Source organism: Oratosquilla oratoria, chromosome 44 (assembly GCF_046742065.1).
Source record: "Oratosquilla oratoria isolate Oo_2021 chromosome 44, ASM4674206v1, whole genome shotgun sequence".
NCBI classification, from domain to species: Eukaryota; Metazoa; Arthropoda; class Malacostraca; order Stomatopoda; family Squillidae; genus Oratosquilla; species Oratosquilla oratoria.
This window is the reverse complement of record NC_134820.1, coordinates 18,680,729-18,703,779: the sequence shown is the minus strand read 5'-3', so window position 1 is coordinate 18,703,779 and position 23,051 is coordinate 18,680,729. Positions and strand designations below refer to the sequence as shown.

At 46.8% G+C, this 23,051-nt stretch overlaps 1 protein-coding gene across 1 annotated transcript in view; it reads right to left on the bottom strand.

Annotated features, from left to right (window-relative positions):
• Positions 1-6,025: 6,025 nt before the first annotated feature.
• LOC143022231 (uncharacterized) overlaps positions 6,026-23,051 on the bottom strand; it is an 18,221-nt gene continuing 1,195 nt past the window's right edge. Inside the window, exons 2-10 of the mRNA XM_076180351.1 lie at positions 17,750-17,927; positions 15,957-16,151; positions 14,658-14,772; positions 12,809-12,878; positions 12,045-12,165; positions 10,699-10,897; positions 9,788-9,916; positions 8,218-8,369; positions 6,026-6,702 (exon numbers count right to left, since the gene is read on the bottom strand). Coding sequence (XP_076036466.1) covers positions 6,528-6,702; positions 8,218-8,369; positions 9,788-9,916; positions 10,699-10,897; positions 12,045-12,165; positions 12,809-12,878; positions 14,658-14,772; positions 15,957-16,151; positions 17,750-17,927 — 1,334 coding nt within the window. The 3' untranslated portion in view covers positions 6,026-6,527. The remainder of the gene's footprint in view (positions 6,703-8,217; positions 8,370-9,787; positions 9,917-10,698; positions 10,898-12,044; positions 12,166-12,808; positions 12,879-14,657; positions 14,773-15,956; positions 16,152-17,749; positions 17,928-23,051) is intronic.

The window sequence follows — 23,051 nt, the reverse complement described above, 5'->3', positions numbered from 1 at the left end:
CTCCCGTGACCCTTGGGAATATTGGGTTAATAGGTATACCCAATTCCTGGTCTCCCCTCATTGGGCTCAGTGGTGGTCAGGGGCATGGAAGAGCAAATCACAGGCAATCATACTGGACACATATGGTGGGGATGGGCTTGCAACCCGTCCTCATCAAAGTCACCAAGCTTACTGTATGGGGTGCCAGGATGTTGAGGTACCACCATGTCAATTCAGGCCCATGGAGAACCTCTGGCAGGCTCTCTGTATGGGTGCCAAGAACAATTTTTTTTCCCAGGATGACCAACTACACTTATCAGCAGAGCTCATTAAGCATAGATTGGATATAGTGGCTTCCTCAGAGGTGAGAAGACCAGGCAACAGCAAGATCAAAATAATTAGTGAGGGTATTAAATAGTAGTACTGGCCCTATGTTGGGCGCCAAATGTCGGGTAATCCTGGCCCCACATTGGATGCCAACATTAGGACTGGCTGGAAGGCAAATCCTGATGGGGAGAATAGTGTTTTTTAAAGATTGAAAATCATTGGTCTGAATTTAGCTTAGCTTGAATATATTTATTTTGTTTTATTTTTGGTATATTTTTATTATTTTTTAATGAAATTTTAACATTTACAAAGGCAGTTGCCATGATGCCTTTTCCATCAATTGGTCATTCTTGTATTTCAAGTTTGTATGTGACCATCAGTATCATTAATTCTACTGTCCTTAATATAAATGTTATGTTCAGTATGAGGTCAATTTTCATGGGGTACAAAATTCCTGCAGCCCTGTAGTGGCTGGCAATGGAACCTCCCACTGATAGTGATACGTCTCGCTCAAAGTGCGAGAAAAGGGGTGAGGGAAGCGACTGTAACATTCAAATATGTTACTTGGACTAGGTGATGTAGAGTGATATGCAGATTTGTTTGTGTTCTTTATTCTAGACTGTGAATCGGCCAAAGAACGGACAAGTGTGGTCCCCAGATGCAGTGACCGACCGCCGAGTTGCCATGGAGCCTGGCAGGCAGTTTATAAGTGGTGACTGATCTGAGTTGACCAAGGTGGTGACCTTTTCTGGCTTTTCTGACCATCTTCATCACCAGAGTCAGGTCCCATACACTCCAACTCCAGATGTATACAATTTGCACAGATGCTAGAATGCTTGTGGGGTACATGTACACCACATTACCCACCCACCCCCATACACACCTGCCCGCATAGTGTGGGGAAACAACAGTCCCCGAAGGGGCAGGACTCTGGAAACAGGGGCAGAAAGATGAAAAATTGGAGAAGGCTTGATGGTCCCCACACACAGGTCACATGCCTACCTCGGGGTGTACTGTGCCCGACTCTCTCACTTTGGGGTAAGTTTGGGCCAAATTGATGACCTGCTGATTTTGGGCAAAATCTGTGGGTCCCCTTTAGGGGGGTCACAGAATTAATGAAGTAGCCTTGCTGTGGATGTGCTGTGTCTTGCGACTGCTTCTGACCCAGGGCAGTGTGCAGGATGCAGGGATGACCCGTCATCCAGGAGGTGCCAAGATGAGAGGGAGGGAAGAGGGTGGAGGGGTGTGAAGTGAATAGGGGATGGAATGGGTGGGAGTGGTTTCTATGCTTTTTTCTTTTTGGCTACCTCCTGTGTAAGGGGGAAAAAAGCCTTTGGTATATGTATGTATTTATTTATTTAATTTTTATTTATTTATCTATTTCTTTAAGGGTCATTTGGGCCACCATCAGGTCAAGGGGGGCTGCCACAGCTCCTGTGGATTAAAACTGGACACAGCTCAGGCCAACAGTATGGGTGCCAGAGGTGGAAATGAGAAAAATTGGAGAGAATGATCAAATTTGGATGGTTGCCACATGCAGGCCCTTGGACCCAGGCTCCTCGCACCTTACTGTGCACTGTGCATGACTCTCTCCCTCTGGGGTAAGTTTTCTCCAAATTGAACACAGTACACTGGGAGGTTGACATGAGGAGCATGGACCCAAGGGTGTGTGCGTGGCGACCGTCCAAATTTGAGCCTTTTTTCCCAAGGTTTCATATTTTTGCCTCTGGTGCCCATACCTTTGACCTGAACGGTGTCCAAGTGCAATCCACAGCTGCCCTGGTGGCCTTCGACCTGTGGGTAAGATTGTGGCGCAATCGGAGCAGACGACAAAAATGATCCCAATTGGGCTACCATCTCACTCACAGGTGGACACAGGCCTGCTTTCGATTGCGCTTGGACACCACTCGGGCCAAAGGTACAGGCGCCACAGGCGGAAATGTGAAAAATCAGAAGAAAAAAAAGGCTGAACTCTGGAAGGTGGCCACCAAGCACATGCCCTTGAGTCCAGGTTCCTCCTGTCTACCTTGCAGTTCACTGTGCATGACTCCCTCCCTGGGGAAAGTTTTTTGGTCATTTTGGTCACCTACTCCGATTAGTCCACCATCTCACCCGCAGGTGGAGGTCCACTAGGCCTGTTGCTGATTACAGTTGGACGCCGTTCTGGCCAAAGGCACAGGTGCCAGAGGCAGAAATGTGAAAAATCTAAAAAGGCTCAAATTTGGCAGGTCGCCATGCCCTTGAGTCCAGGTTCCTCCAGCCTATCTCACAGTGCATTGCATACAACTCGCCTCCTCTGAGGTAAGTTTGAGCCAAATCGGTGACCTGATGATTTTTGACAAATTTCGTTGGTCCCCTTTATTTATTTATTTTTCGTTTTTTGGGTCATTATGATGACCTCAGATTGGGCCACCATCTCGCCCACAGGAAGAGGGCCAACAGGCCTGCTGCTGATTGCACTTGGACACCGCTCTTGCCAGAGGTACAGGTGCTAGAAGAGAATGTGAAAAATTAGAAAAGGCTCAAATTTGACTGGTCGCCAGCCTCACGCTCTTGGGTCAACATTCCTCCCATCTACCATGCAGTGCACTGTGCACAACTCTCCTCTCCTGGGGTAAGTTTGGACCAAATCGGTAACATGACTATTTTTTATCAAAATCCGTGGTTTACATTTTTTTGTGAGGGATCATGGAAGTAATTTTTTGTCTGAAGTATGTGACACTATCAAATCTAGTTTTTATGTTGATAACTGTTTGCAGTCTAATGATAGTCTATGCACTTTAGTGTCAATAAGTAAAGATGTTAGATCATTATGTTTACAAGGTAGATTTAATCTTACTAAATTCAATAGCATGTGGGGAAGGAGAGGGGGGTCGCTGATTAGATGAAGCAGCCTTGCTGTTGATGTGCTGTCTTGCTACATTGTTTCTGATCCTGGGCAGTGGGCGAGATGCAGGGATGACCCATCATCCAAGAGGAGCCAAGAAAAGAGAGAGGGAGGGTTGGTGAATGGGAGTGGAGTATGTGGGGATGAAATGGGTGAGAGTGGGTTATGTCTTTGACTTTGGCTACCTCCCTTATAAGGGGGAAAAGCCCAAGTATGTAAATTCATTAGCAAGTTTGCACAAATTATGAACGAGGAGTTATGGGGCAAGAAATGAATAGTTATCTAATGGGAGAGAAGGCATTAGGGTTTTGATGGGAGTTGAGGATAAATTAAGGGTTGCTAATAGATGTAGAGAAGTGCCTACTATTACAAGACATTTATGGAGTGCAATAGCTGCTGCTTATGACCCCTTTGGATTTTTTACGCCTGTAGTTGTAGAAGGTAGGATTATTATGCAGGGATTGTATAGACAACAGTCAGGCTGGGATAATAAGGTACATGGAGGTAAGATGAAGAAGATAGAAAAATAGAAATTACAAGAATGTCAAGAGTTATCAATTGACATGTTTCAAATCTTTATTTTGATAATATTGATTCTATGCAGTGGGGATGTTGCTTATATTAGGTTAGTAGATAGGCAGGGAAAAATATATTGTAGATTTGTTATGGGTAATGCAAAAGTAGCCCATATGAAGATGGTATCTGTGCCTGCAATTCTCGCAGTTAAATTGAAGTGTATATTACATGATGAACTCAAGTTAGATTTCAGTCAGGTTTATCTGTGAACTGATTCCACAACAGTGCTCAGATATATTAGAAACAGTCAGTTGTAGATATCAGGTGTTCATAGAAAATAGAGTAGCTTTGATAAGGAATAGATCAGAAGTAAGTCAATGGTACTATGTAGACAGTTCAAGCCCTGAAGATGACTACTCTAGCCACAAGCAGACAGAACATTGGTCATTTGGACCAATTTTCCTTGTATGCAATGGTGATTCATGGTTAAAAGAGCCTGAGATGAACCCAACTAATTATGGTGATTTAGAGGTTAAGAAGGTACATAGAATGAAAGTTGTAGAAAGACAGCAGTCACCTATGAAACCTATTACTGATCATTATTCAAATCGGAAAAGGTGAATAGTTGTTACCCTTTTTATGAAATTTTGTCATTATTTAAAGGATAAGAGTTTAAAACAAGTTGAGTTAGATGTTTTTAGATAAAGTTGGGATGCAAGTAATAAAGTGGGACCATAAGGAGAATTTTCCCAAGGAAATAAGTAAATTAGAACCAGATAAGATGGTCAGAGTAGCTTAAAGAAAAAAAGCTAGTTCTAGTTGAGGTAGACTAGAACATTTAGATTTGGATTACAACCAGGAACATCCTATAATTTTACCTTACAGGAGTCATGTTACAAATTTCAAGCAGAACTGGGCGTGTTCCTCGGTGCATTTTTATGTACGTTCTTCGGTGTCCTGATTTTATGTGTGTGAGTCAGGACACAGAGGAATGTTACAAGGAACATGCCCAGCTCTGCAGATTTGCTTGTACAGGATAGTCGTGTTAGTTTGGACATATGGGTAGACAGCATGTATTAGGACTTCTTAGAGCTAAGTAGTGGGTGGTAACAGGGAACTCACCTGTTAGAGCAATATTTCCCAACCCCGGGTTAAATTACCCCAGTGGGGTAATGGACCCATATTTTTGGGGTAATGGATGTTCTGTGTGAGAAGAGGTAGCCTGACCAAGTCAATCAGTCTAACTCTCCAATTACATATATATCACTACACTCTACACTTCTAAAGTCTACAACTCTACACTCAGGATATATCACTACATTGCAGGATTTGTATATACCCGCCTATCTGCAGTTCAACAGGTGACAGCGAAAAAAAAATCCAATATTACCGGGTATATGTTCAATGGGGTAATTGACAACTGCAAAATTGAATTTTGGGGTAATCATTTTGATTTGAGGGTGGGAGGGGTGTGGAGTGTATGTAGGGATGAAATGGGTGGGAGTGTTTTTATGCCTTTCCCTTTTTGGCTACCTCCCTTGTAAGGGGGAAAAAGCCTTGGGAAACACTGTGTTAGAGGAATACTAAAGTAATTATATATGTAAAAGATTTAAAGGAAAAGCGTTAGAACAACAAATGGCACGCCCTAAGGTCCAGGTTGCCTACGCCTACTCCGCAGTACACTGCCCAACTCTCTCCCTCTTGGGTAAGTTTAGGGCAAATCAGACCTGACGATTTCTGGCAAAATCCCTTTGCCTTTTTTTTTTTTTTTTTTTTTTTTTTTTTTTTTGGGGTGGGGGAGGGGGTAATTGTTTTGGTTACTGTCTCAGATTTACCCATCATCTCACCCCCAGGCATCGTGTGGATTCCACTCGGACACCACTCTGGCCAAAGGTACGGGCACCAGATGCAGAAAAGTGAGAAATCGCAAAAAGAAAAAAGGCTCGTCTTTGGATGGTCGCCACCAACACATCCTTGGTCCAGGTTCCTCACACAGTGCACCGTGTCCAACTCTCCCTCTAGGTAAGTTTGGTGCATCAGTGACCTGACGAAATTCCATTAATTCGTAACTCAATCCATTCCAGAATTTGTGTGTAAACAAAAAGTCTGAATCAATACAGTCATTGATATGATCATTTATTAGTTGATTGGTAATTATTTTCCATTAAGTTTTGTACATATAATGACATTTACATCAGAAATTAATCAGAGAAAATTCTACCATAAATGGGTAATATGCTGTACTATCTCAAGTTCGATAGATGCTCAGTGTCCCTGGTATGTTGTAAAGATAGTAGAGGGTAAGAAAAATATATATATTACGTGAGGCATATATTAAATCAATACACACACACACAAAAGCTTAAAACTAAAGTTGCCCAACACATAGAGCAACTTCTCTTTATTCTTATATACATATATTTTTAGTATAAATTGTACTTAGGTATTTAAATAAATAAAAAACCCAGACATGGGAAACTGTTGGAATGGAAGAAAATAAGAGAATTTGGACACAGGTAGGAAACAATAGTTTGAACTCTAAATTCTAAAGATCAGTTTTAAAGCAAGAGAAATACTGATCTGCGTCATCGGCACATATAACTCCAAAGTTTGTGTGGCGCGATATGACGTCATGTCGCATCCGATTTGGGACCAATCAGCTTTCATCGTTGCCATTTATTTGACGTCATATCGTAGTCATTTTTGTCGCCATCACCCAGACGTTATATCATAGCAAGTCTCTCATCATTACGTCATTTTTTCTAACACGTTATGGCTCATAGACGTCGTCACGTCATTTTTTTTGACGTAACGTCCCTCAGAGGAGCTTGTTCCTGGGCCAGGGAGTTTCCTGTAGTGCGTCTTTAATGAGATCGGCTATGGTCGTCTGAAGGAGATCGACGATGACGTCGTGGAAGGCGTTGGCCACAGACTCTCCCAGGGGCGCGAGGTAGTCGAGCAGACCAAGGCCGTCGATCTCGACGTCGATTTTCCTGCAGGAGGAGGAGCTGGTTAAAATCAGGTGGCGATAGCAAAGTAAGAATGAACTATGATGAAAAGTAGACGACATTATTTGCCTGAAAGACAATTACCCTGGGTGGAACAGAACATCAATCTCCATTCACCCCCTCCTTTCTCTTCCCTCCTCCCTTCTCCTCTCTTCCCTCCCCTCCCCTTCTCCTATCTCCCTTCTTCTCCCCTCCCTTCTCCTCTCCTCCCTCCCCTCCCCTTCTCCTCTCTTCCCCTCTGCTCTCTTCCCTTCTTCCTTCTTCTCCCCTCCCTTCTCCCCTCTTCCCTCCCCTTTCTTTTCCCTTCTTCCCTCCCCTCTTCCCTCCCCTCCCCTTCTCTCTTCCTTCTTCCCTCTTCTCCCCTCCCTTCTCCTCTCTTCCCTTCCCCGTCTTCTCCCCTCCCTTCTCCCCTCCCTTCTCCTCTCCTCTCTCCTCCCTTCTCCTCTCTCCCTTCTCCTCTCTTCCCGTCTCCTCTCTTGCCTTCTCCCATTCTCCTCTCTTCCCTTTCCCCTCTTCTCCCCTCCCTTCTCCTCTCTTCTCTCCTCCCTTCTCCTCTCTTCCCTTCTCCTCTCTTACCTTCTCCCTTCTCCTCTCTTGCCTTCTCCCTTCTCCTCTCTTGCCTTCTCCCTTCTCCTCTCTTGCCTTCTCCCTTCTCCTCTCTTCCCTTCTCCCCTCTTCTCCCCTCCCTTCTCCTCTCTTCCCTTCTCCCCTCTTCTCCCCTCCCTTCTCCTATCTTCCCTTCTCCCCTCTTCTCCCCTCCCTTCATATGTCTTCTCCCTTCCTTTCTCTTTTTCTTTCCCCCCCTCCCCGACTACCCCATAACCTCCCATTAGCACCTGTAAATCCCCCCCCATACTGGTAACCCCCCACCCCCTCTTCCATATCCGACTTGTTATGGACCAAAAGGTCTCCTGTCGGCATGCTCCGCCTTTGTAATCCTTGCCAGGCAGCCCCACCTCCCACACCCACCTACCACCCACCTCCCACCCACACCTACCTCCCACCCACACCTACCTCCCACCCACACCCACCCCCACACCCATACCCACGCCCACCTCCCATCCACACCCACCTCCCACCCACATCCACCTCCCACCCACATCCACCTCCCACCCACACCCACCTCCCACCCTCAACCCCCACCCACCCCCACCCACCTCCCACACCCACACCCACCTCCCACATCCACACCACCCACAACCACCTCCCACACCCACCTCCCACACCCACCTCCTACACCTACACCACCCACACCCACCTCCCACACCCACACCCCCACTTCCCACACCCCCCACACCCACCTCCCACACCCATACCAACCTCCCACACCCATACCAACCTCCCACACCCATACCCATCTCCCACATCCATACCCACCTCCCACATCCACACCTCCCACACCCACCTCCCACACCCACCTCCCACACCCACACACTCATCTCCGGTTTCCCATACCAGCAGCCCATATCACGCCCATACGCCCTTTACTCGTGCTCTCACCCGAACTCTGTGATGATGAACTGGTCGATATCGACGACGTTTCCGTAGAGATCCTTGCGGGCCATCATGTACACGGACACTTGGGACACGCTAGCGCTCATGTCCACCACGGGCCCCACGTTGAGCACCTCCACCTTACCCGTGCACCGCGCCTGCAAGGGGATAGAAGCGATGGTGAACTGGCTGAGATAATAGGTGATAATGGTGGTAGTGTTAGAGGGTGAGGTGGTGGTGAAAGGTACAGGGGCTATGTTTCTCTCTTTCCTTCTCCCCCCCCCTCTCTCTCTCTCTCCATCCCTCTCTCTCTCTTCCATCCCTCTCTCTCTCTCTCTCTCTCTCTCTCTCTCTCTCTCTCCCCCCCCCCCTCTCTCTCTCTCTCCCCTCCCTCCCCCCTCTCTCCCCTCCCTCCCCCCTCTCTCTCTCCCCTCCCTCCCCTCTCTCTCTCCCCTCCCTCCCCCCTCTCTCTCTCTCTCCCCTCCCTCCCCCTCTCTCCCTCCCCTCCCTCTCCTCTCTCCCTCCCCTCTCTCCCTCTCGTCTCTCCCTATCTCTGCCTCTTTCCTTCTCTCTCCTATCTCCCTCTTCCTCCCTATCTCTACCTCTTTCCTTCTTTCTCCTACCTCTCTCTCCCCTCTCTCTGTCTGCCTCTCCCCCCTCTCTGTCTTTCCCCTCTCTGTCTGTCTCCCTCTCTCTCTCCCCTCCCTCTCTCCCCTCCCAATCTCTCTCTCCCCTCCCTCTCTCCCCCTTCTCCCCCCTCTCTCTCCCCTCTCTCTCTCCTCTCTCCCTCCTCTCCTCCCCTCTCTCTCCCTACCTCTTTCCTTCTCTCTCCTATCTCCCTCTTCCTCCCTGTCTCTACCTCTTTCCTTCTCTATCCTACCTCCCTCTCTCCTACCTCCCTCTCTCCTCTCCTCCCTCTGTCTCTCTCTCTATCTCCTCTCTTTTCTCTCTATCCCCTCTCCTCTCTCTCCCCTCTCCTCTCTCTCCCCTCTCCTCTCTCTCCCCTCTCCTCTCTCTCCCCTCTCTTCTCTCTCCCCTCTCTTCTCTCTCCCCTCTCTTCTCTCTCCCCTCTCTTCTCTCCCCCATCCCTCTCTCTCTCTCTCCCCCTCCCTCTCTCCCCCTCCCTCCCTATATCCCTCCCTCACCTATCTCCCTTTCTCTCCCTCTCCCTCCCTCCCTATCTCTCCCTCTCTCTCCTATCTCCCTTTTTCCCTTTCCCCCCGTCTCTCTGTCTCTCTCTTTATCTGTCTATCTCTATCTGTCTAATTCAGCGATCTAAGTTCGATTCTCGCACCGGACTGAAAAACCAGCATCGCTGCACTTCGACCCGGCACCCCAACTCAGGTGGGCAAGGAGTTGTGTATGCGCGAGCACGCCCGTTTGCGTGTACCAAGTCACAGCATTACCACCCATACATCGTGCCATGTAAGAACTCTTTGAGCTCTCACCCGGAAAGGTAACAGCTGTCGATCACGAGACCACCACGTGGTCCAGGACAATAGTGGATTACATGAGGGAACGCGAAGTAGATGGCTTGTCCCTCGATCTCCCCCTTCCAGTCGATCTGCTCGCTTACCTTGAGGCCATTGAAGGCGAAATTTGTGTACAGGAAGATCCATTCCCCGACCATGTCCAGCGAGGAGGTCCCCGAGCGGTGGATGCTGCTGAGACCCGTCAGTTCCCCATTGTACAGTTTGGCAACGCCCTGTGGATATGGGGGAGTGAGAGTAGTAGTAAGTGGTTAAACGTGGGATGGTTATATATGGACACATACACACGCACACACACACACGCGCGCGGTTTGTAGAGCGCTGGACTACCAGCATGGTGGTGCTCGTAGTACTTGGTTCGAATCCTGCCCAGGGCCGAAATTATTTCGGTATCGCTGCGCTTCGGGTCGTTACTCTGACTCTCGTGGGCGGGGAGTTGGGTGTGTGTGTGTGTGTAAGGTCATAGCATTACCCATAGGTCGGTCATACGAGCTCTGAGCTCTCTTCCGGGAGGGAAATAGCTGTCGATCACGAGTCCAACACGTGATCCAAAAGACCAAGGTGAATACACACACACACGGTCATATATGAGCTCTGAGCTCTCTTCCGGGAGGGTAATAGCTGTCGATCACGAGTCAAACACGTGATCCATGACCACGGTGAATCACACATGAACATACACGTACGCACACAGGGAACTTTGTAAAATCAAATACACAGGCGTTCTGATAACATCCTCCAGAGATGTTGAATGTTTAGAAAAGAAGAAGAAACTGAAGAAGAGTGCAGCGTCGCGATGTTTTTTATTTTTGGAAGAAGTCCAGGATGGTAGACCACCCCCCCCCCAAAAAAAAAAAAAAAATCAGTGACTGTTTATTACTTGGCCCCCCAAAAAGTCCCCAAACCGCTTAATAGGTCAAAGGTGACGGCTTCGGCCGCAGCTACTGATCACCTGTCACATCCTCCCCCCCACCAAAGACTACGAGCTGTCACTCACATTCTCCATGAATTGGAGAGTGTGATCCGGGAGTGGCATCGGATCGGCGCCTGAATCGACGATGGTGGTCGCGATGTGGCTGAAGATCAGATCCATGAAGCCGTTCGCGTTTCCCAGGCCGCGAGCTGCCTCATCTTCCTCTTGGTGGCGCTGGGCGAGATAACTCAAGAGGTTTACCTTCTTGGGCAGACGTTCCTGTCTGTAAATAATTGAGAAGCCTGTAAACCACACATACATGCATACATACCTACATAATACCTATATACATACATATATAAGGCTTAAAAGCTTTACTATTACTGCAAGTCGTTACTGTTCCCCCTTGAGCAAGGGGTGTGTGTGTATGTGTAAGGTCACAGTATTGCCTATAAATTGGGGTATATATTAACTCGGCTCTCATTTGGTAGGTTAAACACACACACACACTCACAAACGACTCGATGGCGCAGTGGTAGCGATCGCGGCCGCCACTGCGGCGGTCCGAGTTCGAATCCCGCCCAGGGCTGAAATTATTTCAGTATTGATGCGCTGCGAGTAGTTACTCCAACTGTTATGGGCGGGGGGTTGGGTGTATGTGTGCGTGTAAGGTCACATCATTACCCATAGATCGGTCATATATGAACTCTGAGCTCTCTTCCGGGAGGTAAATAGCTGTCGATCTCATACACATGATCCAAGACCATGGTGAATCACATACACAATTTGCGTGTTTGATCTCTTCTCATAGACTACGTTGACCTGGGTTTGACAACAATGTCCATATAAATATAGGACCAATTTTCCCAGGGCAGTGACTACGCTAGCCTAGGTGACGGAGTCAACGATATGACGTCATAACTTTTCAGTGACGTCATTCATTGTGGATCTTGTTCATAGAAGAACCCTTTCACTAGTGTACATATCACTGTTTCCCAACCCTGGGATCGCCAAGATATCTTGTATGCTATTTTTTTTTTTTGTTGCAAAATGATATGAATTCAATACAATAACCATACATTTACACCACTTTTGGAGAAATAATATCAGAAGTACAGGAGATCCGTATATTTCGACTACTATCTGTTGTCCTCTTCCTGCTGAAGAGGATCACAGATAGTAGTCGAAATATACTTGTCCTTCTGATATTATTTCTCCGATAGTGGGTTTAAGTGTACATTTACAAACGTGTTATAACATTACAGTTTTCCATAACCATATATTAACACGTCGCGGTCATATCGTCTGAGAAAAAAAAGGTTGAGAAATATTGGTCTATGTGGAGGGGTTGGGTGCCACCGAGGTCGTGGTAATCAGTAGAATGAAAAGTGACATCTGGAATGGATGAGTACTTTCTTCGTAAGACTTACTCGTCTTTGGGGATGAGTTCGGAGATTTTGATGTCCTTCAAGATGGTGTTGATGACCTCCAGGACGTTGGTCTCAAGGAGGGGCTTGATGTAAGCCCACAGTTGGTCGAACACTTCTTTGCCTGTGGCCATAAAATTAGCTACGTTTAGTTTTATTTTATTTTATTAGTTTATTTATTGTTTTTATTTCTTGGGGCCATACTTTCAGATATGCCGTAAAGAACTGATCACCTCTTTTATAAGTGGGGGGAAGCCTATTGGTGTATAGATAAATAGGCAGTATTGGAAATGTTGGAGGTGACATAACGGGAAAACTCTCGTGTTTGTTATTTAAGACCCAAAACAAGGCGACATGACGTCACGGGTATGCTCCGCCTCCCTGCGCGTGAGCAGTGCGCAATGGGACTTCGGATCTATCTTAATGGATTATATTTTTGGCAGAGCTAGGCGCGTTCCTCTGTGCGTTCCTAGATGCGTTCCGCTGTAGTTTGGCCGCGGTTAGCACTCCCAAACTATTAAAGGAATATAGATGCCGGTATAGTACGTGGCCTACCTTTTGGACGTCACCTACGAAAACTTTCTTTGGTATAGTATGTGGCCTACCGGACTTTTATTTCGGTATGAACCTGTCTCTTAGGCTTTAATAATTTGGGAGCGCTAACCGCGGCCAAACTAAAGCGGAACGCACCTAGGAACGCGCCCAACTCTGCTTTTTGGATCTATTTACAAAGGGCTGGAGACCACTTGGTACATACGGAATCTTACCGATGTCAGAGGCCATTTCGTTAACCATGTCGGCCATGTCTCCACAACCGAGAATGCATTCCATTTCCATCTGTTAAGGAAAAAGAGAGGAGAGGCGTGTCAAGCAAGACCCTCACATGGGGGGTGGGGGGTGCATATGCCCTGGGGCGGCACATTTATGTATATATATATATATATTTTTTTTTTTATACGTGTAACTCGAGCATACAAATATATAAGAAACATTGCGCTAAACTAGTAATTCTCGTGATAGCCTAGTTAGTAAGTCACTGCCGCACTTGTCATGAGGATACCGGGCTCGAGTCCTTGGCAGTACCACATTTCAATTTCTGCATGTCGGCCTTATATAGCTTTGTGCATTATGGTTGTTAAAATGTATCTCTAATCACTGGGACCCATTCAGTGTTGTACATATATATGTGTGTGTGTGTGTGCGAAAATCTGGAGTCTGGGATCCATGTTGTAAGGGGGGGAGAAGCGTAAACACCAGACTCAAAGTGGGAAGTTTAATGCCCGACGTTTCAGTTCTAGTCCTAGAACCGTCTTCAGGGTTGTGAAAATGTACAGTGTTCACATGAGCTATTAACTGTCCGTGGTTGGAATTGGGAGAGGTATCCCGCATTGTCGAAGCTGTCCGGGTCCCCCCTCCTCTTCCTGTCACTCCGAGTACCAGACGACTGGACCACCTTACATATTTACAAAGACTAAGTGCAAATATGTAAGGTGGTCCAGTCGTCCGTTAATAGCTCATGTGAACACTGTACATTTTCACACCCCTGAAGACGGTTCTAGGACTAGAACCGAAACGTCGGGCATTAAACTTCCCACTTTGAGTCTGGTGTTTACGATTCTCCCCCCCCTTACAATATATATATATATATATATATATAATGCATATAATATTCGGCTGAATGAAGTCTGATGTTAACAGGAATTAAGATGGAAACGTGGGGTTGGGGTGAGGAGCAAATTTCCTTGAACATGGTGTCTCCTGCTTGGGATGGGAGGGAGTAAGAGGAGATCGTGAGGAACTTGGAGACCTGTTGACATCTCAACAGCTACGAGGAACTTGGAAATCTCGAGAGTTCAGTCTGACGTCATCTCTAACTAAGTCTAAACAAACATGTTTAGTCCCAATCTTGCAAAAACTAGTCTACTTCAGAGTAAATATACTAAAAGTTTTTGTGCAATCGAACTCGTTTTCTCTCGTCGGAAACGTTACAAAAGAAAACAAAAGTATACAGGCCTGACTTTAAAATATTTACTCCAAGCCGTCAACAGTTTCACTTATTTTATTATATCTATATACTTATATTTCTAATCCAGTATCATTTGACTCTAGTAAAAAAAAAAAAAAAAAAAACAGCGTGACTGAGTAGAATTAAAAAGTTTTAGTTGCATTATGGTGTTGTTAAAGAAAGGTTTCATGATATAGTATTTGGATGGAGATTTTTGATGGATGAATGGATCACGCTGTATCCCAAGAACGCTCCAGCATCCGCTCCCTTCTCCTCCAAATGAGTGGATGAGGGATCAGGCAGCCGTATGGGGAAGCTGTGGGGGTGAACCATCTGCAGCGTGACAGATAGCTCGACCGTCCCTTGTATCAAGTGGGGGGAATTTATCTATCTGTTTATTTATCTATATTTGTTTATTTATTTATTTATATATTTATGGATTTTTTAGGACAGAGAAATGGAAACACAAAGAGCTTTGAGTTTTATTACAGACATTTCGACACAGGCCTTTCTCAAGACCAGAGTGTAAAACTCAAAGCTCTTCTCGTGTTTCCGTTTCCTCTCTGTCCTCAAATTTGTCACGATGAATAATCATCATTTATGTATCTCACCTGCAGAGACTGGAAGCCGATGTCAAAATGGAGTTCCTTCATCTTGGCGTGGTCGGAAATTGGGTTGTAGGTGATTTTGGAGTTGGCTGTCATAAACGCTTGGCTCACGGTGAGGCTGAGAGAGAGAGGGAGGAGGGGAGGAGTTGGAGAGAACGGAATAATTAAGCGCGAAAGGCACCAAACACAATTCTAACCCTACGTGCGTGTGGACGCAGAGTGAAATGTAAGAAGTTCCTGGAATGACATGTTATTTCATTCAATGCTTATTATCTAATTGCTTTATTTGTATCTTTGATATCTTTCATTTGTTTATCTGTCTATTCATTTGTATGTTTGTTCTTTATTAGTTGATTATTTTTCAATTGATTTCTTTGATTATATGTGTTCCCAACAAGGAGGGAGAATTTGAAGGTTTAGACAGAAATCCTAGCTTAACTATGGGTGTTCACATCTAGGTGATCTAAGTGTTTGAATGATCCCATCACACCGTGACAAGGGAAGAGTACAGTGAGGAAATATTGGGGGGGGGGGGCATGACCTTTAGCTCTCGTTATACATTAGCCAGAAGAAAATATTAAAGGTATGTCGTCGGGTGAAAATTGTCATTAGCTAGTTTTGTATTAAGGTAACTAATTTTTAATCTTTATTCATATGTATATATATATATATATATATATATATATATATATTTTTTTTCTTTTTCATTTATTCATTTACTTCAATGGATCAACTGTCGCCTCGATTATCTCTGAAAAGCCGCTGTCCATCTTCTACCAGCACGGGTCATGGAGTCCCCTCTCCCATCGCGATCTCTCCGAAAAGAAACAATGGCCAAACATCTTTACGAGGCAAATGTGGAGCCCTTGTCCAAAGCTGGGGAAGAAGAAGAAGAAGGAGAAGAGGAGAAGAAGAGAAGAAATGGAGGAGGAGAAGAAGAAAGGAAATGGAGGAGGAGAAGAGGAGGAAGAGAAGAGGAGGAGGAGGAGAAGAAGAGGAGGAGGAGAAGAAGAGGAGAAGAAATGGAGGAGGAGAAGAAGAGAAGAAATGGAGGAGAAGAAGAGGAGAAATGGAGAAGAAGAGGAAGAGAAGAGGAGAAATGGAGAAGAGGAAGAGAAGAGGAGGAGAGGAGGAGAAGAAGAGCAGAAGAGGAGAAATGGAGGAGAAGAGGAGAGGAGAAGAAGAAGAGAAGAAGAGAAGAAATGGAGGAGCATAAGAGAAGAAGAGGAGGAGAAAAAGAGAAGAAGAGGACACCCTCCCCCCCCCACCTTACCCATAAAAGAAGGAAGGACAACTACTTACTCGAAGCCCCCGTTGCCGAAGACTGGGAAGATCCCCAGAAGACTTCCGTCGGCCTTGTAGCTCCCCGAAGCACCGAGCTCATCGAGGTGGACCTCGAGGTCCAACTTCTGCGCGAACCCGAGTGTGAGGTTGAGTGAACAGATGACAAAGGTACTGATCTCCCGGATGAGGACGTCGTCCAGTTCGATGTCCAACCTGTGGAGAAGGAGTGGAGGAGTGAGAGAGAGAGAGAGAGGGGGGGGGAGAAAGAGGGATGGAGAGAGAGAGAAAGAGGGAGGGAGAGAGAGAGAAAGAGGGAGGGAGAGAGAGAGAGAAAGAGGGAGGGAGAGAGAGAGAAAGAGGGAGGGAGGGAGAGAGAAAGAGGGAGGGAGGGAGGAAGACTGGGAGAGTGGGTGGGGGAGGGGGAGAGTGAGGGAAGGAAGGGAGGGGAGACGTGTTAACTCCCTCCCATACCTTAAGTCACTTTTTCTTGTATCCTGATTATCGCCAGGCCATTTTATTCACCTCTGTTAAACCTTTTATTTATTTATTCATTTATGTTCCATTGCTCATGTAAGTTAACCATATCGCTGCCCAAAGGGTTCCCTTCAGCTGAATAAAATCCGAGATCGACATCGAGACCAAGGTCAGAGCGAAACCAAGCCCGAGATCGAAATCAAATTCGAGATCGAAATTGAACTCGAGATCGAAATCAAACTCGAGATCGAAATCAAACTCGAGATCGAAATTAAACTCGAGATCGAAATCAAACTCGAGATCGAAATCAAACTCGAGATCGAAATCAAACTCGAGATCGAAATCAAACTCGAGATCGAAATCAAACTCGAGATCGAAATCAAACTCGAGATCGATATTAAACTCGAGATCGAAATCAAACTCGAGATCGAAATCAAACTCGAGATCGAAATCAAACTCGAGATCGAAATCAAACTCGAGATCGAAATCAAACTCGAGATCGAAATCAAACTCGAGATCGAAATCAAACTCGAGATCGAAATTAAACTCGAGATCGAAATTAAACTCGAGATCGAAATTAAACTCGAGATCGAAATTAAACTCGAGATCGAAATTAAACTCGAGATCGAAATTAAACTCGAGATCGAAATCAAACTCGAGATCGAAATCAAACTCGAGATCGAAATCAAACTCGAGATCGAAATCAAACTCGAGATCGAAATCAAACTCGAGATCGAAATCAAACTCGAGATCGAAATCAAACTCGAGATCGAAATCAAACTCGAGATCGAAATCAAACTCGAGATCGAAATCAAACTCGAGATCGAAATCAAACTCGAGATCGAATACAAACTCGAGATCGAAATCAAACTCGAGATCGAAATCAAACTCGAGATCGAAATCAAACTCGAGATCGAAATCAAACTCGAGATCGAAATCAAACTCGAGATCGAAATCAAACTCGAGATCGAAATTAAACTCGAGATCGAAATTAAACTCGAGATCGAAATCAAACTCGAGATCGAAATTAAACTCGAGATCGAAATCAAACTCGAGATCGAAATCAAACTCGAGATCGAAATCAAACTCGAGATCGAAATCAAACTCGAGATCGAAATCAAACTCGAGATCGAAATCAAACTCGAGATCGAAATCAAACTCGAGATCGAAATCAAACTCGAGATCGAAATCAAACTCGAGATCGAGATCAATCCCGTGGATATACCAAGCCAGAGATCGAGATCGAGACTAAACTCGAGACCAAGATTAAGCTCAAGATCGAGACCAAACCAAACCCGAGATCGAGACCGAGATGAGACCGACCCAGACCGACTCACCTGATGTTCTCGTTAGCGAAGTCGACATTGATGTGGGGGAGTGGTCCGTAGGGGTCGAGGACGGGGATGCCGAAGGTAGCGTTGCCGGTGACCATAATGGGGCGTATCTTGTCGATGGTGTCTGCCAGCATGACGGCGATGGCATTGTTCCCCGGAGGATCTTGGCAGAGCGTCTTATCTGAGGGAAGGAGGAGGAGGAGAGGTCGTTAGGTAGATAGTGTGGCTTACATCCGTGGTCCTCAACCTGTGGTCCTTGAAACCTTATTGGGCAACAGCGGTTCATAAGTGGTGCAGCCATCCGAAAGCCACTAATAGTTAGTGGATGCAAAGCGATTAAATTTAGTGTTGAAGTCATCTCCAGGAGGTTAAAGAATAGCAATGCATAAGGACGGAGTATACGTGGAAATGGGTTGAGAACCCCGGGCTTACATGACACAGATGTCCAGGTGCCGCCCGCTCAGGGGCAAAGGTCTTAGTGACGTCGCCTCCACCTTCCCCCTCGCATCACCACTTCCCGCCTCCACCATCCCCAACTGCCTGTTTTAGCTATTGACTTGCGAAATAATTAAACGAATTTTTAGAATAATATTTTATGTCCCTATTGCAGAAAGGACAAAGGGAAAAGATTTCATTCTGTTGATTCTAACGCAAAATTCGTATATTAAGGTAAAGTATTCAAGGTTCCTTTGACCTTTTTGTTATTATAATTATTTTCTCAGCCTTGTGGACGGCATGTCCAGACTAGAATTCCCGCCCTCCTAAACGTGCCGCCCTAAGGCATATGCTCCCCCTGCGCCCCAATGTAAAGGCCCTGCTGATGTCCCTTTTAAATGGAATAAAATCGTACGAAACTAAGGAGCGGTTCTATGCTAAAGGAGGGTAAGATTGCACCGAAGAGGCTGTAGAGTCATAGAAGTAGTAAAGATTGAACCCATTCAACTCATGCCAGCCGCTTGTTGTGTAGATACGAAAAACCGGATATGGTAATGTACTTTATAAAACACCTATACATATGTGTAGTCATGAGAGACACTGAAATGCTTTCATATTCTTCATGCTAGCCCTTGCTATAAACAATTAGATACTAGATTTTTTTATTTATTTTTTTTTTTTTTTATTTATTTTTTTTTTTAAGATTTCAAAGTATGCCCTTTTTTCATCATGTCGTCTGAGGTTAAAGCGTTTAGGAACAATAGTGAAGTCATATTTAGTAAAGATTTAACTAAGAACAGTGACACAACGGAGGGAGAGTAGAAGTTAAGTGGTTAATTATTCTTATTGAAGTGGAAAGGAGTCTAAAGTCTCGGGAGAATACAGAGTGACCCTGAGAGAGGGACCGTTCGTTTCCCTTTTTCTGCCAGTTCTGATAACGTTGTTCATCAGATTTCATGTACGAATGAAGTGTAGACAGCTGCTGCGTGTAGTCGTTGGAGCGTAAACCCAATCCACAGGAGCCTCACACAGTGTCTGCAGTCACAAACAAGAACATCGTTCTCGGTAATGGACTCGATGCCTCCTTTGTCTCTAAAACAAAGAAATAACTAAACAAAGAAATAAATAGATAATTGAATAGATAAAGTGATAAAGGTAAAGTCAGTGTGTGTATTTATCCATCTGAGGATACAAGCTGTGAGTTACCGAGAATAATATTCGCGCTTATGTCTGCAGACACTGTAAGTTGCTTGAGTGCGATGGGCCGGGCTTAAGCGATGTTGCGGTTTATGATTGATTACCGTTTGTGCTTTCTCCTCTGTGTTTCCTGGAAACTTGGATAGTGTGGATTGGCGAGCTGTCTCTCTTAGCAGTGACTGTTAGCTACCTGCCCCGACAGTCCACACACACATTTAAGCAAAAGTGATGGCTTTAGCCCCAGCTACTCAGCGCCTCCTGGCGTAGGCTCCTTATCTACACGAGTGTAGTATAGGCTATGTAAAGTGTTTGCGCATGCAAACGAGCAGGTGTTCCCCACTTCCGCGAAGTCATTAGGCTGTTGGTCCTATTCGGTCGTTCTTCCATATGGGGCGTTCTTTCTTTTTTATTCTTCTTCGTCTTCGCCTTCTTCTCCTCCTTCTTCATCTTCCACTCCTCCACATCACTTTCTCGAACTCGCGCGTACTCGAGGCTCCTTAGCCCAAGCCGCCACTCCACCCCACGGAGCGCCAACTACACCACACCGTCCATTACAAAAGTTCGTGAGCGCACCCCTCCCTTTCTCGCGACTTAACTGCCACTTTCACACGACCGCCGAGCCTCCTGGCTAGTACAGTGGTATCGCGTTGGCCTCGTAATGACGGGGTCGGCAGATCGAGCCTCGCCCGCGCCCGTGAGCTTAAGCTGTTTACTGGAGAGGTTACTGCCGTGGGGGGGTTGAGGCTTGCCTCGACTGACGGTCCGGGGCCCACCGTGGCAATGGTTCGAACCCTCACTCCGGCGCAGAGGTTAGGAAAATTGCCCCCGACCGTTGTTCACCTTAGGACCTGACGTGACTTGGTAACATCACTGTGTGTGTGTGTACGTGTGTGTGTGTGTGTGTGTGTGTGTGTGTGTGATACATCATCTTCCTCTGGGCATCGTCACTGCATTAGCATACCGTGGGGACACCGTCCCTCCTGCGTTCACGTGTGAACGGTTCCGGACCACCAACAAGTTTGAGGTCTGAACAGGTACCAGCACCGCAATCCACGAAGAAAAAGAAGAAGACGAAGAAGAAGACGAAGAAGAAGAAGACGAAGAAGACGAAGAAGAAGAAGAAGAAGAAGAAGACGAAGAAGAAGAAGAAGAAGAAGACGAAGACGACGAAGAAGAAGAAACTCCCCTACTCACCCCCACCAAAGAAAGAAAAACAGACTTGATGGATCTAAAATAACAGGTAGATGAAACGGGGCGAGACAGGAGAGAGGGCGTGGATAGGTGTAGATTAAGTCTCTCTCTCTCTCTCTCTCTCTCTCTCTCCTACTCTCTCTCTCCTGTTCTCTCTCTCTCCTACTCCCTCTATCTTCTACTCTCTCTCTCTCTTACTCTCTCTGTCCTACTCACTCTCCTACTCTCACTCTCTCTCTCCCTCGCTTCCTTTCTCTCTCTCTCTGTCTTTCTCTCTCTCTCTGTCTCTCTTTCTCTTTTTCTCTCTCTCTGTCCTTCTCTCTCTCTCTGTCCTTCTTTCTCTCTCTGTCCTTCTCTCTCCCTCTGCCCTTCTCTCTCTCTCTCTCTTACTCTCTCTCTCTCTTACTCTCTCTCTCTCTTACTCTCTCTCTCTCTTACTCTCTCTCTTTCTCTCTTTCTCTCTCTCTTACTCTCTCTCTCTCTTACTCTCTCTCTCTCTCTCTTACTCTCTCTTACTCTCTCTCTCTCTCTCTCTCTTACTCTCTCTCTTTCTCTCTCTCTTACTCCCTCTCTCTCTCTTACTCTCTCCCTCTCCACTCCCTTCTATGTAACATAAATGTAAGGCGACTATTTCGGAGAAGACTTTGGGCGCAGTGATGAGCCCAAATGCTAAATTCTCGAAACAGTGCACTGCATTAATATGGAGAACAAAACGGAAATCCTTGTGGACTGCACAACAAAACAAACTTGTCAGAAGACATAGAGACCGTGCCCACGCCGTACAATGTTGTGGCGATGCCGCACCTAGGCTAGGCATTGCAAAGTCTAGTCAACTCTCCTTGGGAATGACGTAGGTACAGCGTCTAGCGGGAAGGGCACGATCTCGTGCCACCAGTTGGATTCATTCTGTTGTTTAACCATAGGAGCTGCGACCACCGGCCTCGACAACTCGACTTCTCTTTCGAGACCTGTCGTCCTCGTGGTCATCCAGTACGAGAAATACAAAACAGTACAAGGTTTCGAGAACGTAGATTAATGGTTCACAACTAGTAGTTGTTGGATTTACCTATTTCATATAACCCTTTGTGACATTTACTTTAGATACTGGCTAGAAAATGTGTAGAATAAATTTGGACTAGACGTTTACTCCACAGCCCATCAGCTAGGAGAGTTCTGTTCGTTGTGCACACTTTCCTTCCCTCTCGCTCCCTCTCCTCCTTCGTCCTCTCCCTCAGTCTTCCTCTCTCTCTCTCTCCCTCACTCTTCCCCTCTCTCCCTCAGTCTCCCCCTCTCTCTCCTTCAGTCTCCCCCTCTCCCTCAGTCTCCTCCCCCTCTCTCTCCCTCAGTCTCCCCCTCTCTCTCCCTCAGTCTCCCCCTCTCTCTCCCTCAGTCTCCCCCTCTCTCTCCCTCAGTCTCCCCCTCTCTCTCCCTCAGTCTCCCCTCTCTCTCCCTCAGTCTCCCCCTCTCTCTCCCTCAGTCTCCCCCTCTCTCTCCCTCAGTCTCCCCCTCTCTCTCCCTCAGTCTCCCCCTCTCTCTCCCTCAGTCTCCCCCTCTCTCTCCCTCAGTCTCCCCCTCTTTCTCCCTCAGTCTCCCTCAGTCTCCCCCTCTCTCTCCCTCAGTCTCCCCCTCTCTCTCCCTCAGTCTCCCCCTCTCTCTCCCTCAGTCTCCCCCTCTCTCTCCCTCAGTCTCCCCCTCTCTCTCCCTCAGTCTCCCCCTCAGTCTCCCCCTCTCTCTCCATCAGTCTTCCCCTTTCTCTCCCTCAGTCTCCCCCTCTCTCTCCCTCAGTCTCCCCCTCTCTCTCCCTCAGTCTCCCTCTCTCCCTCAGTATGTCTCTCTCCCTCAGTCTCCCCCTCTCTCTCCCTCAGTCTCCCCCTCTCTCTCCCTCAGTCTCCCCCTCTCTCTCCCTCAGTCTCCCCCTCTCCCTCAGTCTCCCCCTCTCTCTCCCTCAGTCTCCCCCTCTCCCTCCCTCAGTCTCCCCCTCTCTCTCCCTCAGTCTCCCCCTCTCTCTCCCTCAGTCTCCCCCTCTCTCTCCCTCAGTCTCCCCCTCTCTCTCCCTCAGTCTCCCCCTCTCTCTCCCTCAGTCTCCCCTCTCTCTCCCTCTGTCTCCCCCTCTCTCTCCCTCAGTCTCCCCCTCTCTCTCCCTCAGTCTCTCCCTCTCCCTCAGTCTCCCTCTCTCTCCCTCTGTCTCCCCCTCTCTCTCCATCAGTCTCCCCTCTCTCTCTCCCTCAGTCTCCCCCTCTCCCTCAGTCTCCCCTCTCCCTCAGTCTCCCCCTCTCTCTCTCCCTTAGTCTCCCCCTCTCCCTCAGTCTCCCCCTCTCTCTCTCAGTATCCTCTCTCTCCCCCAGTCTCCTCCTCTCTCCCTTAGTCTCCTCCTCTCTCTCCCTCAGTCTCCTCCTCTCTCACCCTCAGTCTCTCTCTCTCTCCCTCAGTCTCCCCCTCTCTCGTCCTCAGTCTCCCCCTCTCTCTCCCTCAGCCTCCCTCA